General features: G+C 38.9%; 1 protein-coding gene across 5 annotated transcripts; it reads right to left on the bottom strand.

The window, feature by feature from the left end:
- Positions 1-1845: 1845 nt before the first annotated feature.
- On the bottom strand, positions 1846-19665 carry KRCC1 (lysine rich coiled-coil 1). Of its 5 annotated transcripts, XM_078056326.1 has the most exons (5): positions 19491-19665; positions 7031-7143; positions 5795-5998; positions 4519-4674; positions 1846-3230 (listed from the first exon to the last, which is right to left on the bottom strand). In XM_078056326.1, exon 5 carries the CDS (start codon positions 3206-3208, stop codon positions 2441-2443), a length of 768 nt encoding a protein of 255 aa, XP_077912452.1. In that variant the 5' UTR covers positions 3209-3230; positions 4519-4674; positions 5795-5998; positions 7031-7143; positions 19491-19665; the 3' UTR covers positions 1846-2440. The 5 variants fall into 5 exon arrangements, with proteins under 5 accessions (XP_077912452.1, XP_077912453.1, XP_077912451.1 ...); XM_078056327.1 differs by lacking the exon at positions 5795-5998; XM_078056325.1 differs by lacking the exon at positions 4519-4674 and having other exon boundaries at positions 19491-19664.
- Positions 19666-19676: the final 11 nt, after the last annotated feature.

Here is a 19676-nt window from a genome sequence, read left to right as displayed (position 1 = left end):
ATACCATGACATTGGGGATTAGATTCCAACATATGAATCTGGGGGGTTGGGAACATGTAATCTACAAGAACATACAGGTAAATTAAAGCCATGGGCCTGGATAAGATCACTTAGTATGTGAGATTACAGAGTGGTGGTCTAGGACTGGTCCCTGATACACCATACATGATGACGCATTTAGAGGTAGGTAGGGGGAGGAGGAACCAGGAAAGGAGCCCATGAGCTGGAGGGGCTACAGAGGTAAGGCAAATCAGGAGAATGTGGTGCTATGACGGCTGAGGGAAGAGCATTTCAAGGAAGAGGGACTGACAAACCAGATGGGAGTTGCTAGAGGCTGAACTGAATCCGAATAAAAAATATCCATTGGATTTAATGTCAAGGCCATTGGAGACCTTGACTGACAAGAATAGCTTCAGAGAAGCAGTAGGGACAAAAAATTAGATGGAATAGGTGAAGGAGAGAATGAGGGGTGAGAAAGTGTAGACAGCTTGTGTAGGCGAGTTTTGATGTCAAGGAGAAAGGAGGTAGCTGAAAAAGGATATGGGGGTCAAGGGAGTTGTTTTTGTTTTTTGTAGAGGGGAAACAGAAGCATGTTTGCATACTAATGGAATAATCCAGTAGAGGAGGAGAGATTCATGGTGCAGGAGAGATGAAGACCTTGAGAAGGTGAAAGGATGTAGGATCCAGCACATGAGGGGAGACTTGTCTTTAGTAAGAGCAGGGACACCTTTGTTGTAACAGGAGGGAAGATGGAGAACAGAGTTCTTGAGGGAAGTTTATAAATCTGGTGGTACAGCAATGAGTTAAGGCCCCTTCTGAAGGCTTCTATTTTCTCACTGGAGTGTGAGGTGAAGTCATGAGCTGAGAAAGGAGGCCTATATGGAAGGTGCAAGGAAGGGAAAGATTTGAGGAGAGAGGAGAATATAAAAGTGGTATCTTTGAGTGGGAAACTTACTATGGAAACTTGATGGATTGGAGGTTTGTGGTCATTAGTTTAAAATAAAATGGGTCATCTACCCTCTCTCCCTCCCTCCTCCCCTTCCTTCCTTCCTTCTTTGGCTATTTGGGGCCCAGGGCGGTAGGAGGCTAGGTGATGTGACCCAGAGAAGGGTCAGGGCTGAGTGAGGCAGCAGCTCAGCAAGGGTAGGGAGACTGGTTATATGCAAAAGGATGGGTGGGAGGGAATAGATATATTTATATATTTTATTATTTATATATCTTTTAGCATATAAGTTAAAAACGCTTTTAGCAGAATAACTAACTAAAAACACTTTTAGCAAAATAATCCTAAAGTTAAAATATTAAAATAGATATGTAAGCACAGCATTGTGAATGCAGAGAATTTTCATATCACACAATCTTATTATCCAAGGCATTTTAGAGGCCAATCCTAATCATATTAGATAATGAGGAAAATGAAGTTAAGTGACTCCCCCCAAGTCACATAACAACTTGATGGCATAGCTGAGACTAGAATTTTGGGATTCAGATTCCTAGGCCATAGGTCTTTCTACAAGATATTGATGCTCTAATAGTCCATATGCTTATCATAAAAAAGGGGGGATTATCAGAATGAAAACATTGGTTAGGAAAGAATAATCTGCTAGCATTTTATTTCTTTTAAGTTCCTCTCTCTTCAATTTCAGCTATTTGGAAAAATTGTGGTCATTAATAGAGTTCTATCCTAAAAAGTAGGTTTAAATATGAATAAGCAAGGTATAGTAAGAATTTTTACAACTGCAAAGTGTGACCTTGCCTCTTAAGTACAAGCTGCTCAGTTATTTCTCTTCCAAAAGAAAATCATTGTTGAATGGGAACAGATCATTGACACAGAACAAGAAAATGTAGAAATTAGAACACTTTATTATAAATATTTCCAGAATATAAACTGATTTTGTATCAAGACTCTTTGAAACTTTTAAAACTATATGTAACCTTAGCTTATTATTATTATAATGTATTTCATTCTCCACCTTCCAATCTAGAAAATACACTGCAAGTTAGATCTAAAAAGGAAAAAAAATCAGTCTAAATTGTGTCATAGAGAAAACTAATGAATATAAAAATACCCCACCCAAAACTAAAACAAACCCAATCAAGAAATAGATTCTGCAAAACCTATTAATACTCCAATTTAAAATAAATGACCTCCCAAGGGAAAAATACTTCTACCATCATCGCAGTTTGATGAGTAAAAGCAGAGCCACTGTCATTAAGGGAAATTACATTATATGAGAATGTAAGGATGCTTTTAGAAAATGAGGAAAAGTAATTTCCATGTTGGAGAGTAAGCGTATTAAATACTTTCTGTTCACTTGGCCTGTTGTTAGAAGTTGCAGTACCTGTTCACAGGAAAGAATCGATATGAACATGAACGTCAGAAAACCAGGCCCCTCAACTATTTTTTCAATTTAACCTCAGGAGAACCAACTCAAGAGCTTCAAAATCCAAGGATAGACTGGTCCCAAAGCATTTCCTCCTCTGTCCTCTCTTTACCTTGCTCCTTTTTCTCTTTTCTACGCTTACGTTCCTCTTTCTTAGAGGCTCCATCTCGGCTTTTTTTCTCCTTTCGATTCTTAAGCTTTTCTGTACTGACCCTGACTGTTTCCATCTGTGTTTTGTTTCTTTGGAAGTTCTTGTGTTTATCTAAATCTGTTTCCTCGCAATCTTTTTTTCTCTTATGCTTGGGCCGCTCCTCCTCTGGTTTTTCTCTGCCTTCCTCCGGGTGCCTTTTCCCCTTCTGATGTAGCTGTTTATGATTGGCTGGATGGCCACTGGCACTGTTTTCTGAGGAGAGGCGCTTGTGAACTCCAGATTCTACACTGTATGAGCTACAGTTATATTCTCGCTGACTAAGGGGTTCTGGTTTTTCTGAGAAACAGTCCCTGGTGAATTGACAGTAGCTCAGGGAGTCTAGTCTTAGCCTGCTGTCATGAGCTGGTAGCCACTGAGGTAACCGGTTTTCCACTTTTTGTGAACTAGAGCATGATCTTGGGTAGGTCTGCCCGGTTTCAGATGAGAGTCTTTGATCAAACATTCTATACCTTGGTCGGTAATCAAGCTCTTCTCTGTATCTACAGGTTTCCAAACAGTTGTCTCTCATCTTTCTGAAACAAGTCCTTGGCTCTAAGCCTCTGGCTTTCTGCACTTTGATATAATCTTCAAGTTCATCTTGAAAAGAGTCATATGTCTTCTTTGAATGCTTCATTAGGTTGACAACAAGGGATTCTCTGTAGAGAAGATGGGAGAAAATTCTTCTTACTAGATTATTTTATTCTGAGTATTTCCTTTGCTCTTGAAGAGAGCTTCAGAAAACAAAGAAGCCCAAACAAATTAAAACCTAATTCAGCATAAAAGTTAAATACTATGACATTGTATGTCAAAAAGGTACATGAGGATAATCAAATATCTCCCAAGCCACTTACAAGTAGCTTTATCTTTCTCAGAAGTGGGATGAAGAGGGCAGAAAGGAGATGGAATATAGGGTTCTGTTGTATGGCTGAAAATGTAAGACATAGGGATGTGTGGATAAGGACTATAGATCCCTGATAAGTGGCCTGATAAAATGCTCATATATTTTCTAAAGTTCTGATTTAATCAGTTTCTTGTATATTGTTTTCTAAGAGAAGTAATAGAACCATAGAAAACTAATTTAATTTTTAAACTCTTCAGTTTACTCAAACAAAATAAAATAAACATACATACTTACCTGACTAGAGTACTGTAAGACTTAATAAAAGGATGTTTACAAAATGGTTTGGGAATGCTGGAAATTAGAAATTCAGCTATAAGATGAAACCACTCTTTTGTATAGGGCATGAGAGAAGATGAGGGAACAGAGTTCCGTACCTTCTGTATCGGGCTTGAATTTCATTCTGTTACTTCTGATTGGTGAAAAAAGCATTCTAGAATGTCTTTTTGGTTTGTTCTCTATTAAAATACTGGTGGGAGGGTTAAGGGAGGAAATGGAGGTGAAAGCTGAGAGGGGGTCAGATTGATGCAGAGAAAAGTTTCAGAAGAAATATAAAGTAGATACACTAGTTTTTTGTTGGCTTGTTTGATTCTTTTGGTGGGGGTAGCACCATTCCTGATTTATTTCTTTCCCCTCCCTCAAATCCTGCATAAATGCAAATATCTTACTACAAGATGATAATGCCCTAGATATTTTTGGTGACATACTCTGTCTCCAAAAATCAGGAGGCTGCATACCCCATGTAGAAATCAAGAGGCTGCATAACGCATGTAGAACAGAACATTTCTTCCCTTTAACAGAAAGAAATAAGCCTGACAACAGCAGTCTAGAGTCACTAATGATCAGCTATCTTTTCTGGAAATTTGAGATTAAAAATAAAGTCTAAATGAAGCCTCATTTGGCGAGTCAGAAAATTTAGCTCCTATTCAACTTAAATAGTATAAAAATTCTAACTAGAATAAAATAATGTAACAAATATTTGATTAAATATAGGCAAAAGATTTGAACAGACACTTCAGAAAAGAATATATACAAATACAGGGCACCTGGGTGGCTCAGTCGTTAAGCGTCTGCCTTCAGCTCAGGTCATGATCCCAGGGTCCTGGGATCGAGCCCTGCATCGGGCTCCCTGCTCAGCGGGGAGTCTGCTTCTCCCTCTCCCTCTCCCCCTGCTTGTGTTCCCTCTCTCGCTATGTCTCTCTCTGTCAAATAAATAAATAAAAAATAAAAATCTTTAAAAAAAAAAAAAAGAATATATACAAATGGCCAATGAACACATGAAAAGATACCATTAGTCATCAAGTCAATGTCCATTAAAGCCACAATGAGACACCAGTATGGGCACTCACTAGAATGACTGAGATCAAAAGAATGACATTATCAGTGTTGTTGGTGAGCATGTGGAACAACTAGAATTCTCATACATTGCTGGTCGGCGATGTAAAATGGTACAACCACTAACACACAGTCTGGTAGTTTCTGAGGAAGTTAAACATACGCCTACTGTATGATCTAGTTCTTCCATTCCTAGATATTGCCCCCAAAAGAAAAGAAAGTATATGTCCATACAAGGACTGATACATGAATGTTCATGGCAATTTTATTTGTAATAGCCCCAGAAAGGAAAAAACCAAAATGATGATCAACAGGTAAATGGAACAATCAAACAGTGGTATATCCATACAATGAAATACTATCAGTGATAAAAAGGAATGAACCATTGAAACAGCCAACAATATGGATGAATCTCAAAATAATTATGCTGAGTGAAAGAAACCTGACAAAAGAGTACATAATATATGATTCCATTAAATAAAACTCTAGAAAATGCAAACTCATCTATAGTAACAGTGTTTGCTTGGGGATGAGGCAGGGAGCGGTGGGTGGGATGATTATAAAGGGTACTTTTTGGGGTCTGGATGTATGTTTACTATATTGATCATTTGATGGTATATACATCTGTCAAAACCCATCAAATTGTGTATTTTAAGTATGTACAGTTTATTATATGTTAACTATACCTCTGTAAAGCTGTTTTTACAAAGTCACTAACGAGATTAAAAAGACGTTGATAATCGTTGAAACTGGATGATGGGTATGTGAAGGTTCACTATACTATTTTCTCTACTTTTATGTTTAAAAATTTTTGATACTTCATACCCACATAGATGGCTATAATAAAAAAAGGCAGATGATATTAAGTGTTGGCAAGGATATGGAAAAACTAGTAACTTCATTCATTGCTTGTGGGGATGTAAAACGTACAGCTATTTTGAAAAACAGTCTGGACTTCCAGCCCTATGCCCACAGTTCTGAGCCTACCTGGAGCCAGGTAGATGGTCACCATGAAGTTCAATCCCTTCCTGACCTCAGATGGCAGCAAAACCCCCAAATGCCACTTCAGTGTCTCCTTGCACATGCCCGGGAAGATCGTGTCTTCCCCACTCTCCAGGAGCTTTGGGAAAAGTACAACATCTGCTACATGCCCATCCGCAGGGATAATGAAGTCCAGGTGGTTTGAGGACACTATAAAGGTCAACAAATCAGCAAGGTTGTCCAGGTGTTAGAAAGAAATAGGTCATCTACATCAAGCGGGTACAATGTGAGAAGGCTAATGGCACAACTGTCCATGTGGACATTCACCCAAGCAAGGTGGTTATCACCAGGCTAAAACTGGACAAAGATCTGAAAAAAAATCTTGAATGCAAAGCCAAATCTCAACAAGGTGGAAAAGAGAAAGGCAAATATAAGGAAGAACTTATTGAGAAAAATGCAGGAATGAATATAATCTGTTGTGCAACCATAGCCTTAACTGTAGATTTTTAGCCTAGTTATGTATTCCTTTGAAACTTTTCTTTTTCTTTTTTTTTTTTTTTTAAAGATTTTATTTATTTATTTGAGACAGAGAGAATGAGAGAGAGAGAGAGAGCACATGAGAGGGGGGAGGGTCAGAGGGAGAAGCAGGCTCCCTGCCGAGCAGGGAGCCCGATGCGGGACTCGATCCAGGGACTCCAGGATCATGACCTGAGCCGAAGGCAGTCGCTCAACCAACTGAGCCACCCAGGCGCCCCTCCTTTGAAACTTTTCAAAATGTCTCTTGAATATTTCATTTCCTTCCTGTTTTGTTATTGATATGTGGCTCTGTGAATCTACTTTTGCTGTTTTGATTAATAATTTTATGAATAACCACTGGAAACATTTTCTAATTAAAAAGAAAAAAGAAAAACAGGAATGGCAATTCCTCAAAACATTAAACACAGTGTTACCTTATGACCCAGCAATTTCACTCCTAGGTATACACCCGAGAGAACTGAAAACCTATGTTCACACAAAAACTTGAACACAAATGTTCACAGCAGCAATATTCATTAACAGCTAAAAAGTAGAAACAACTCAATGTCCATTAACTGCTGAATGGGTAAATAGGGTGCAGTATATTCATACAATGGAATATTACTCAGCAATAAAAAGAATGAAGTGCGGATACATGGTACAACATGGATGAACCCTGAAGGCATGATCATGCAGAGATCAATAAAGAGGTGAATGGAAACTTACCCTTCTCAGGCTGAGAACTTGGTGAAGAAATCTGATCATAGTCACCCATTAATTTCTTCAGTTTTCTAGCATGAATTTTCCCGACATGGTGAGACTGCGCAACAACCAGGGAGCTAAAAAACACAATGCAGAGATCCCCAAATCGATTTTGTCTAATACTCTATTCCCAGTCATCTGAAACCAAGTGAAATCTTGTTATAAAGATTAAATAGTTCAAAGTTTAGAATTATACCATCAACAGAGATTCATCAACTGAAAATTCACAAATCCATCTCCAATTTCTTACCATTTTACTTCCTGTAAGTCTGAAAGTTAGGCTAACTCTTTGAGCATATATTTTACCCCAGAAAAGTAAATAATATTTTGTTTTAGAACAAAGTGACCTCAAATTTCCACCTCTAAATTTGCAGATAGCATTCATGATTTTTAATATATTTAGTCTGAACTAAGAGTTTAAGAATAGAGTTTTGCTTGCTTTCAAATAAAAGTCAGCTTTGTAGAAATAATCCTTTGATCTAGATCTCTATTTTCAACCTACCTCATAATGTGAAATCCTTTGCAATTCAAACTATATCCCTACTCCCCATACTCCTTTTACAAAGGGTAACTATAAAAGTTCAATATTTGTTCATTCAACGTGGTATCTATGAATAAAATAAAGGGAGGTAAGACAGAAGATCATATTAAACATTTAAGGTAATATTTTCAATCTTTAAATAGATATCATTTCATATACCACCTCATATTTTAATTTCCTGAGTGCCTGCGAGGCTATATACTAGCTTTTTGCTAATTAGAATGAAATTTCAGTATGAAAACATTTAGTAAGTCTCTAGTGTTCACTTTGGTAATATATGTTTATTCAGTCCAGAAAATACCATTCTAAAAGAGAAGTTACTGGGTCACCAGTAGGAGTCTGGACTTTATTGAAAGATTGGGCTAAGAAATCTGGCCTTGGCATTTTTGTGTTTTATAGCAGACAATTTCAAGACATGCAGTTTATTTTAAGATAGTCTCTGATTCTAGCTATACCCCTAATGTTATCTGGGAATCACATAGAGTAACCACAAACCATCTTTACCTGTGGCGGGCAACAGTCCTCCACAGTTGGTACAAACATGATCACAAGCAAGGCTCACTAAACAAGGCTCAGCTAAGCCACTCAAAACTATAGTCATAGTCACATATTAATTTCCAGAACTTTGTTCAAAGTATTTCTCACCAGAATAAATAATCTATACCAAAATGACCACATTTATGCTTGAGGTCTATACTACTATCTAAAAGTTACTAACAGTTGAAATTTATTTTATGGAAACTCACTAGTTTATAAAAATGATACCAATCACGGAACATCAAAATTTTACTTCCTATGCAGCCATTTAAGTGAATGAGTTGGAACTACATGTACTGTCGTGGAGAAATGTCCATGATACATTAAGGGGGAAAAATGATGTAGAAGTCTGTCTTTCTACCTATTTACCTAAGTCTGTCTTTCTACCTATTTACCTATCTATTGATCAATCTAAAATCCAATTTTAGTGTAAAAACACTTAACATACAGAACCAAAAAACTAAATATATTCATATATGTTTATTGTAAGGAGGAGTTAAAGGAGCTGGCCTGCAACCCATTTACTTCCTTTCCTGGGGCGGGGGGAGAGGGAAGAAGGTAGGTGACTTCTGGACCTCTAAAGAGATGAATGATATTAGCTAGGAGAAAGGGAACTTATTTTTGACATGCCCTTAGCAGGATGTCCCTGGCTAAGGATTATCTGTAGTAAATAAATTCAGGATCTATGAGGCATAAACTAGGAAGTATAAAATGGAGATGGTTCATAATTTAAATACTCCCACTGGGAGAGGTGACCCTCACTTAGAAACCTCATCTATTATTTTGGGTCAGAGATGCATGACCAGTGTAGGAAAACATGGTTTGAGGAGCCATCTTTCATGTCCTAGATATCTCTGCTTCTTTAGAGTTGCGTGATTGATTGTATCCTTGAAATACTTAGTAAACTTGAAACTAGGTAATATTACTGATTTGTGTTAGTCTGATTTGACAGTCTGATCTTGCATATTGCAATATCCATAGGAAAAAAATCAGAAAAGATATACACTAAACTTAATGGGGCTTGGGAAATGGGCTTAGGAAAGGAGTAATAGACAATATTTAACATTTTGTTCTCTGCACATGTCTATATTGTTTTAATTTCTGCAAAAAGCATTACTTTGTAATTAAAAACTCCATAAAAATTTGATTTAAAGGTTCTACAGGGTATCTTCAAATTAAGCTTAATTTTCAGTACCAGTATAAAGATTAAAAAGGTTTGCTTAAAAATATTATGAGTTTCGGACGCCTGGGTGGCTCAGTCGTTTAAGCATCTGCCTTTGGCTCAGGTCATGATCCCAGGTTCCTGGGATCGAGCCCTGTGTCAGCCTCCCTGCTCAGAGGGGAGCCTGCTTCTCCCTCTCCCTCTCCCCCTCCCACTCACTGCTCGCATGCTCTCTCTCAAATAAACAAATAAAATCTTAAAAAAAAATTATGAGTTTAAGAACTGTAAGTCAGAAACATTTTTAAAAGGATGATGAATATTTAAAAATATTTATTATATATAATCTCTCTCTAAATTATTTCTGAATTGTTGTAAGGTATATAACTTAATTACATATGACTCTAAAGTTAAAATGAAGAGCAAGCTATAAAATAGGAGAAAATATTCCCATCTCACATATCAGACCAAGGACTTATATCTAGAATATATAAAGAACTCTTATGACTCAATAAGACAAATTCAAATTAAAATGGGCAAAAGATTTGAACAGAAACCTCAAAAAATAATTTATATATATAAATATGACTTGAAACCCTACATCATCACTGGAAGTCATTAAAATTAATAGGACTGAAAATACCAAATGTTGGTGAGGATGGTGAACAACTGGAATTCTCATACATTACTAGTTAGAATTTAAAATGGTACAATTTTACAAAGCAGTCTGATAATTTCTTTAAACATTAAACATCTACCACATGACCCAGCCATTTCACTTGTATTAGTCCAAGAGAAATGAAAACATACATCCATGCAAAGACCTGTACATGAATGTTCATAGCAGATTTATTTGTAATAGCCCAAAACTGAAACAACCTTAATGTCTGCCAATAGGCTAATGGATAAACAAAACATGGTATATCTATACAATATAATTATTCAGCAACAAAAAGAAGCAAAATAGCAATATATACATAACATGGATGAATCTCAAAATCATGCTTAGTGCAAGACACAGGAGTACCTACTGTATGATTCTATATTTGTAAAAAGTTCTAGACATATAAACTAATCTATAGTGATAGAAAGCAGATTAGTGGTTGTTGGGGACAGGGGTAGAAGGTGGGATGGATTATAAAGAGGCCTGAGAAAACTTTTGGTGTTGGCAGAAATATTTGGCATTTTGTTTACAATGGTTGCATGGGAGTATACACCTGTCAAAAACTCATTGCCTTATACATTTCAAATATGTGTATATTTTAAGTAAAGTATATCTCAATAAAGTGTACCAGAGGAGCTTAAAGATCTATAACAGATGTTTTGGAAAAAGAAATAATTTTGCCTTAATTTGTTAAACTGGATTTTTAAATGTTGGCTTTGTTTCCAGAAAAATTATCCACCTATCAAAGGCCAATTCACCTATGCAGAACTACTGCCAGTCATATTATGTCACATTGCTCTTACGAGCCAGACGTAGGGACTCGAGTCAGTTCTGGCACTTAATCAGCTGTGTAAGCTTGGTTAAATTCTCAACCTCTCTGTGCCTTAAGTTCCTCATCTCTAAAATAGGGATATTATCTACACCTCAAAGAGCTGTTGTGAGCCTTAAGGAAATGAATACATGTAAAATGCTTAGAAGAGTATATGGCACATGGTAAGTGCTGAATGAATGAGCTACTTTTATTGTTATTCAGGATTTCATCTATTTAACTGACATCGTGAAATGTTCTCCCAACCAATTATTCTAGTAACTACAGAAAGCCAAATAAAGGAAGGATTATGTGTAAACAGAGCAAGAGTACCTGTCAGGAGTACCTAATTTTTATTTCAAGCTAACTCATGTTTCAGAGGGACTTTTTTAAAAATGAAAACTTAGGGGGCACCTGGGTGGCTCGGTTGGTTAAGCGTCTGACTCTTGACTTCAGCTCAGGTCATAATTTTGGGGTCATGAGATCGAGCTCTGAGTCAGGCTCCCAGCTGCTTGGGATTCTGTTTCTCCCTCTGCCCCTCCCCCTGCTCTCTCTCTCTAAAATAAATACCACTTTATTTTTTCAAAAAGATTTTATTTATTTATTTGAGAGAGAGAGAGGGAGCCTGTGAGAGAGCACAAGCAGCGGGAGGGGAGGAAGGAGAAGGAAGCAGACTTTCCATTGAGCAGGGAGGCTGTCTGGGGCTTGATCCTAGGACCCTGGGATCATGACCTGAGCTGAAAGCAGATGCTTCACCAACTGAGCCACCCAGGCACCCCTAAAATAAATAAATCTTTAAAAATAGTAATAAAAATGAAAACTGAAAGTTAGACTTGATCATTGTCTTTTGTGATTGCTCTGATTTTGAACCAATTCTTTGAAGATTTCAGTTCATATTGTGTTAATGTGTGTCATGTATAATACCCAAAAGAGTATGGAGTATCAAGCAGAGACACCCAGGACACTAGCTAATTTTACTATTTATAGGCTGTATTAGGTCCCAAGCAAGAAATAGTTTGTCTTGACCGAAACTCATCTGGAATATTTTTTTAAGATGTACCTTCTAATATTTTTGGAACAAATCTAGCAAAATTCTGAAAACTTGAGTTCCTATTTATACTGTACATATACCGCAAGCCTAGTTATAGATGAACACCCACATTGTTCATTTACTTTTTTTTTTTTTATTTACTTTTAGGAAAGATATCATAGTGAAAAGAGCAAGAATATGGAATCTTTTATTTTGGAGAAATGAAACTATGTAGGTTATTCAATAGCTGGAGAAGGCTTGGTCTTTTTTATTTCAGTAAAAATATGGAAAGCCATTGTGAAAGTTAAATAAAAACATTATATATCAACTATTGTGTTAAATATGAAACACGAGTAATATGAGTTACTCATAATTCAAAACTGCCTAAAAGAGCTTCATATCTTAATAAAAAACTAAGAACAACTCTACTTTAATTCTACAATTGTCAGAGAATTTGTTACATTCCAACCACTCATTTACAAATTGCAAAACTAGAACTTTTGCATTGTATAAAATGTTTTTAGTAAGTCTCAGGTTTGGTGAATAAATCAACTTAAGTGAAAAATCTAATAAAAATTTTTATGCCCTACAGCACATCATTTGTGTTGTGGGGTGGCATTTAAACATCATACAGCATGGTCTTAAAAAAATGTTTATTAAATACCTCTGAAGAAAAAATGGGCAAAGTAAGGATGTTAATCTGGTTAGTTTTAGCTCAATTCTTCCCCTTTAAAAAATACACCAAATAAATGGCATAGTCTTATACTTTTTTTTTTTAATTTTTAAAAGATTTTATTTATTCATTTGAGACACAGAGATAGAGAGAGAGCATGAGCAGGGAGAGAGGCCGAGGGAGAGGGAGAAGCAGGCTCCCTGCTGAGCCAGGAGCCCGATGTGGGGCTCGATCCCAGGACCCTAGAATCATGACCTGAGCCGAAGGCAGATGCTTAACCATCTGAGCCACCCAGGCGCCCCCATAGTCTTATACTTTTAAATCTAATTCACTGAGAAGCATTAGGAGATGTTTTATATTTTTCCATTATTTGCATCTTTCTCTCAGAGATGTAGCCTCTGTATTCCATTAAAGCTATCTAAAAGTATTTTGTTTTTTTGATGCAGTAGTAAATAGTATTTTTTAAAATCTAAACTTACTAAACGTTTGTTGCTAACATTTAGAAATACTGATTTTGTATATGGGCTTTATATTTTACCCCCTTGCTAAACTTATTCTAGTAGCCTTTTCCTAGATTCCTTGCTCTTTCCTACATACATGATCATATCATCTGCAAATAGAGACAGTTACTTCTCTCCAATCTGAACATCTTTTGTTTTTCTTGTCTGACTGTACTGGCTAGGACCTCCAGTACAATACTGAATAGAAGTGGTGAGAATGGATATCCTTCCCTTGTTCCTGCTCTTGAGTTTTGCAATCTTTTAACATTATTATAATCTCAGGAAAGACTAAGCAGAGCATCGCATTAAGTTGTAGACTAGATAACTGATCCTGTTGTCTTTGCTCTTTTGTAACTATTTGTTATCTTTGCATGTTTTTATTTCTTTTTACCTATTTAAGTGTTTTTTAGAGATCTTAATTGTAACAGAAATGCAGCCCTTTGGGGAGCCTGGGTGGTGGTGGTGGCTCAGTCGGTTAAGCTCAAGCGTCTGCCTTTGGCTCAGGTCATGATATCCGGATCCTGGGATAGTCCTGGGATCAAGCCCCGAGGCTCCCTGCTCAGCGGGGAGTCTGCTGCTCCCTCTCCCTCTGCCCCGCCCCCTGCTTGTTTTCTCTCTCAAATAAATAAATAAAATTTAAAAAAAAAGAAAGAAATGCAGCCCTGTACCTGTTAGCATCATAAATACTCTTAGCTATGTTGGTTATTAACCTTGCCTTTTCAGGAAATGAGATTAGTATCTGATCTATAAGTTTGCCAAGCTCTAGCTATTTTTTTTTTTTTAAGATTTTATTTATTTATTTGACAGAGACAGACACAGTGAGAGAGGGAACACAAGCAGTGGGAGTGAGAGAGGGAGAAGCAGGCTTCCCGCTGAGCAGGGAGCCCGATGCGGGGCTCGATCCCAGGACCCTGGGACCATGACCTGAGCCAAAGGCAGATGCTTAACGACTGAGCCACCCAGGCGCCCCAAGCTCTAGCTATTTTATACCAATACAACAATCACAAAAATAACTAAGGGTTTACTACTATGGCATATTTCCAATGATAAAATACAAAAGAATTAACAAAATCATTAATTGGGAGTACTTCACATTTAATATAACATTTATGTCTTTATCTAAACTAAGTCTTTGAACATCAATAATCATAAGTACTCTATGGCTAGCTAACTCGAGGATCATGCTCGTGAAGTTAATTTTACTCGGTTCCAAGGCAGACATCCTACATCAGAATGCCACCAAATACACTCCATTCCTTCCAAAGGGTTAGTAAATGTGAATGGGTCTGTAAGAAGAGGGGAGAAACCCCAATGCTCATGTCCTAACATATATTTGATGAATATAGTAGGGGAAATCTTGTTAGTTGTTTTAACATGCTTAGTCAATATTTTTACATATTGACACCTAATAAAGGCAACAAATCTGAAACTCACAAATCATTGTCTCTCCAGACATCTTCCTCCCCAACCATTCTATCCAGCTGTCAATATTAGATTTACATGTGGTGCTCTCGTGTGTGTGTGTGTGTGTGTGTGTGTGTGTGTGTGTGTGTGAACTACTCCTGATTATTCCAGGAGTCCTGGCAGATCTACACTTACAACTGCATTTTCTCTAATGTGCTCATCCTGCTATTTCTTACCAGTTTTTTTTTTTTTAAAGATTTTAAATATTTATTTGAGACAGAGAGAATGAGAGAGAGAGAGCACATGAGAGGGCGGAGGGTCAGAGGGAGAAGCAGGCTCCCTGCCGAGCAGGGAGCCTGACGCGCGACTCGATCCAGGGACTCCAGGATCATGACCTGAGCCGAAGGCAGTCGCTTAACCAACTGAGCCACCCAGGCGGCCTATTTCTTACCAGTTTTAGAGGTTGTCAAATAACCTGTCTCCTTCCCACCCCCCATGGAGAATCTGACTGCCTTACACTACTAGCCCACATTTCCTCTGCAGCCATTTTAGACTCAGAGATGGAAGCTATGTGTCAGCAATGGCAAAGCAGCCATGCCAGCTCTGGAGCACTCACCTTTACTGTAATTTGAGAGAGAAATAAACTTAAAGAAACCCTGCATTTTCTCCACTTTTTCTTTTTCTAATTTCACTAACAAACATTAATACTAAGCTCTTTAAAGGGCTGTGCCAAATTCATTTGTATGTCCTTGGTACTGAGCAGAGTAACTAGTACATAGCAGGAGCTCAATAAATGTTTTCTGAATGTTAACATGTTAGCTATTAGCTAGATTTTGTCATTTGGAGCAAATGACAAAATCTCTGCTTAATATCATGAAAACAAAGGAAAACATTTTTAGGCAATTGCTATGTGAATGGGTTAATGATTAATAAGGAGTCAAAAATGTCCTTTTGTTCCAAAACTGAGTCCGTTTAATTTTTTTTCTTAGAGAGAGGCAAATATGCAAGAATTGTTTGTTGTGGTTTTGTTTTACTGATTCTTCAGGAATATCATTACCAGGTGAAAAATTTTTTAACGGTCAAAAATACTTGAGAAACATCACTGAATGAATTACAGTGTCCTGGAAAATCTTATGACAACTTCACCATAAATTCTATGTATATTTCTTTTCATATAAGTCTGGTAACGTGGTATTTCTTTGTTTTTTGGTTTTTTTTTTTGTGATTGAGTTTACTTTCCCAATTTCCTACTTGTAATCTTACACCTTGTATATATTCCCTGCTTGCCAATATTTAATCCTCCTCTTAGGAGTGTTACAGCTATAGGTGAAAATGGATAGAAGAGGTTCTTCAAAGCAGTTTTAATGGTCCTATCAGGATCTTGAATGTGACTGGAATTTTAGTAACTGGATGCATGATAATTCTTTCATACATTTTACATGAATCTCCTTAGTCTTTTTAGAAAAAAAAATACTGGATAAGTAATTAAGCGACACTTCCCCTCCCCCCCCCTTCTTGTTTATGAACTATCTTGATTGGCAATTACTTAAGGCTTTTACAAATATCTCAACTAGGGGTGCCTGGGTGGCTCAGTCGGTTGAGCGTCTGCCTTCAGCTCAGGTCATGATCCCAGGGTCCTGGTATTGAGTCCCGCATCGGGCTCTGAGCCTGCTTCTCCCTCTGCCTGCCATTCCCCCTGCTTGGGCTCTCTCACTCTGACAAATAAATAAAAACTTAAAGAAAAAAAAACAAATATCTCAACTAAAAATATATTGACTCAGGGTGCCTGGGTGGCTCAGTCATTAAGTGGCTGCCTTCTGCTCAGGTCATGATCCCGCAGTCCTGGGATCGAGGCCTGTGTCAGGCTCCCTGCTCAGAGGGGAGCCTGCTTCTCCCTCTCCCTCTGCCTGCTGCTCCCCCTGCTTGTGCACGCTCTGTCAAATAAATAAAATAAAATCTTTAAAAAATATATATATTGACTGCTATCATTGTTTTAAATAGTATAATATACCAATATTGGCCATTTGTTAGGTAGCAGTTAACTGAACCAGTTAATGAAGGATATTTACCCAAAATAAAGTGACAAGAGGTAATCTTTTAGGTAACGAATTATATCTTTTCAAATCCTAGTGAATGGTCTGTATTTCATCATCTTTTGAATGTCACTGGATAACCATTATAGGTCGAAGTTTCATGTTTTAGAACTGCTGTTCTAGTACACAGCCAATCCATGGAAAGAACATCAATAAGGAACTGTAAAGTCAGTTCATAATTTTAATGCTGTCAAGGACCTCAGAGTTTGGTTGGTGTAGAGGTCCTCAACCTTGACACTACTGACATCTTGGGTAGGAGAATCCTTTGTTGGGGTGGCCCTGTCCATTTTAGGATGTTTGCCAGCATCTCTGCCCTACATCAAATAGATGCCAAGTAGCACCTGTGCTCACCATGCCCTTTCTTGCCCAGTGGTGGAAACCAAAAATGTCTCCAGAAACTGCCAAATGTCCTCTGGGGTGGGGGTGTAATTAATCCCTGGTTTATTTAGAGAACCACTCAATTGGGCTAATCCAATTTTCCCTCCCCACAGACGACAAAACTCAAAAAAGAAATTTGGGACTTTGAGTTTGAAAGAAAAGTTTGGGACTTACTCTGGTCATACTGCTAGTGGACAAACTAACACTACAATCTATTACTTGTTAAGATTCCTATTACAGTATTCTCATTATACCATCTTGAAGTTGCAAAGAAAGGTTACTGCTAGCATTGTGTGAACTGACACTGTATAAAGTCTTAAGTAATTGCACACATTCAAAGTCATCACACACACACAAACAAAAAATGTCATCTGGCAAAAAACTGTTTTTCCATGAGAAACTGTTTCCAAATCTTCCTGTGATCTGGCTGTAAGAGCCAAATTGTAGTCTCGACACCTATAAACTGCTCAGGCTTACTTGTTGGTGAGAGGCAGTAAGTTTGGTATGAAAACAAATAAATCCAGATTTTATTTTTTTTCTCAGAACAATGATAACCTAGGCTGACTGAAGACACTAAATCTAGTCTTCCAAAGGTTGCCTTTACTAAGAGACCTTTAATAGAACGTCATTTGGTTGCATTGACTAATTCCATTTTTAGTGTATGGAATTTATATAAGGTGATTACAGAAATGTTTTAAGAAATGTGTACTTTTGGGTGCCTGGGTGGCTCAGTTGGTTAAGCGACTGCCTTCGGCTCAGGTCATGATCCTGGAGTCCCTGGATCGAGTCCCGCATCGGGCTCCCTGCTCGGCGGGGAGCCTGCTTCTCCCTCTGACACTCCCCCCTCTCATGTGCTCTCTCTCTCTCATTCTCTCTGTCTCAAATAAATGAATAAAATCTTTAAAAAAAAAAAAAAAAAAAAAAGAAATGTGTACTTTTTTTTTTTTTTACTACTTTGCCATTCCTTAAAAGTGAAATATGTAAAATAGCACAGAAAAATGGAAAATATCACGAAAGAGGGTGAAAACGAAGTTATTTTCATTACGTTATTATATTTATTAATGTCTCTCCAGAAAAAAGGAACCTAAATTATTCTACAATATTTTGGCTTCCACCATCTTTCACTCTGGAGACAAAAAAGCAATATAAGGCAACACAGTAACTACTAAAAATTATGAAACTGAGGTTGGTTGAATGTTTTACTGAGATCTGCAATGTGATCAAGCTCCACCATCTAAATCATTTCAAAACTGTCTTACAGCCTTACCTCCTAGTTCGGAACAAGCAGGCTGTTCACAGGCATATAGTACTTATAAGAACTCAAACATCTGTTAAATTGAGATGATCAAGAAATAGCTTTTTGTGTTAGGGGAAACGTGTTGGTGAGAACTGTGACAACTTTGGGCAGAAACCCTCCTTCCAAACTCCTGCACGAAGACTTGCCCAAATTGTAACATGGCCTCCAGCAGCTTAAGGCGGAATCCCTGGGATGACCCAGTCCCCTTTGGAGCTCCTGCTAGAAAAAGCTCAGAGCTGTCAAAATAGATGTACTGTTTTTAGAGCCAACACCTGATGACAGGCCCCCGACCTCTCTTTCTGAGAGTGTTTAACTAAAAAGCGCTTTGGATTGTGAATCCTCCCGGTCTCTGAGACGGATGTGTACCTCCTACAACTCAGGAGCCTTCTCAAAGGCTTCTCAAAGACCTGGAAGCCATTCCTTTCAAGTGTAATCATCAGGAAGGATAAGCCTAGGTCTCCCAGCGGCTGTGGGAGGACCGAATCCTAACTTCCCTACTTGCCAGCACGCAGACACAGCGGGCCTAACAGCATCCACAAGGAACAACCCTTTGTAATTTCTCACTGCCCTGACTCTTCTTGAACTCCCCCTCTCCTCCAGTCCCTCATTTCCCCTTTAAACTCCCAGTCAGCTCTGAGCAAATCCGAATGGAGCTCAGCTCTTTCCCCTACTGTCGGGAGTTTCTGAATAAAATTTGTCACCGCTCTCCCTAATGTCCGCTTTGCTGTCTTGACACTGGTAGATCCGTACTGAACTCAGACCACTAACAAGAGAGCCCTATAAATCTTAGAAGCTGTTTTACAGGGTGTTACCCTCAAAACAACCTAGAAAAACTCTCCAAAGGGGCGCCTCAAAACTCTCGCCCCTCTTCTCTCCCTCAGGGCCCCCGCAGTTCTAAGTTCTCGGGCTACTTCCTACACTCGACCAAGTCCTAACTCCGCTTCTGCCTAAGTACCTACTTTCCCGGATGTTGAATTTGCACCCAGCCGAGGTTTCCTCGCTCGCACGCCACCGGCCCTTTCCTTATCTCGGAGCTTCCTCATCAATCCCGCTTCCCTTTCCCTGACAGTCCCAGGGCCCCCAGGCTTCTGCCGGGCCACCTCTCTGCCCCCTCAATCCTTAGCTTCTTCAGCGTGCTGAGGCGTCCCTCTCCCCTCCACGCTCCACCTGGGGACCGTGGCGCCTCTTTCCAGGGGCGGCGGGTGGTGACGGGGGCCGACGGACTCCGGCCCCGACCCGGTCGGCCATGGCGCACATTCGGGGCGCGCCCAGCCGTCCCTGGGCCGCGGAGTTGAGGGGCTGAAGACGGGGCCGCCCCCGCCGCCGGGGCGGGAACTCACCTTCTCTGAGGCAGGGGCGGGCGTCTACAACTACTGTTCCCCCTCCCCGCCAACGCCGCCGGCCGGGGAATAGGCCGGGGTGGAGGTGGCGGAGAGGCAGGGACAGCCGCTGCCGCCACCGCCGCCTCCGCCGCCGAGCAGGCGGGGTGAGAGGAGGAGGCGGAGACCCGGCTTCCTGAGGGGAAG

The sequence above is a fragment of the Halichoerus grypus genome, chromosome 10 (genome assembly GCF_964656455.1).
Source record: "Halichoerus grypus chromosome 10, mHalGry1.hap1.1, whole genome shotgun sequence".
Classification (NCBI taxonomy): domain Eukaryota; kingdom Metazoa; phylum Chordata; class Mammalia; order Carnivora; family Phocidae; genus Halichoerus; species Halichoerus grypus.
This window is presented reverse-complemented; position numbering and strand designations above follow the sequence as displayed.

Bases quoted from the DNA above. Each gene is read 5' to 3' on its own strand.
- KRCC1 (XM_078056326.1), bottom strand. From the start codon at position 3,208: ATGAAGCATTCAAAGAAGACATATGACTCTTTTCAAGATGAACTTGAA.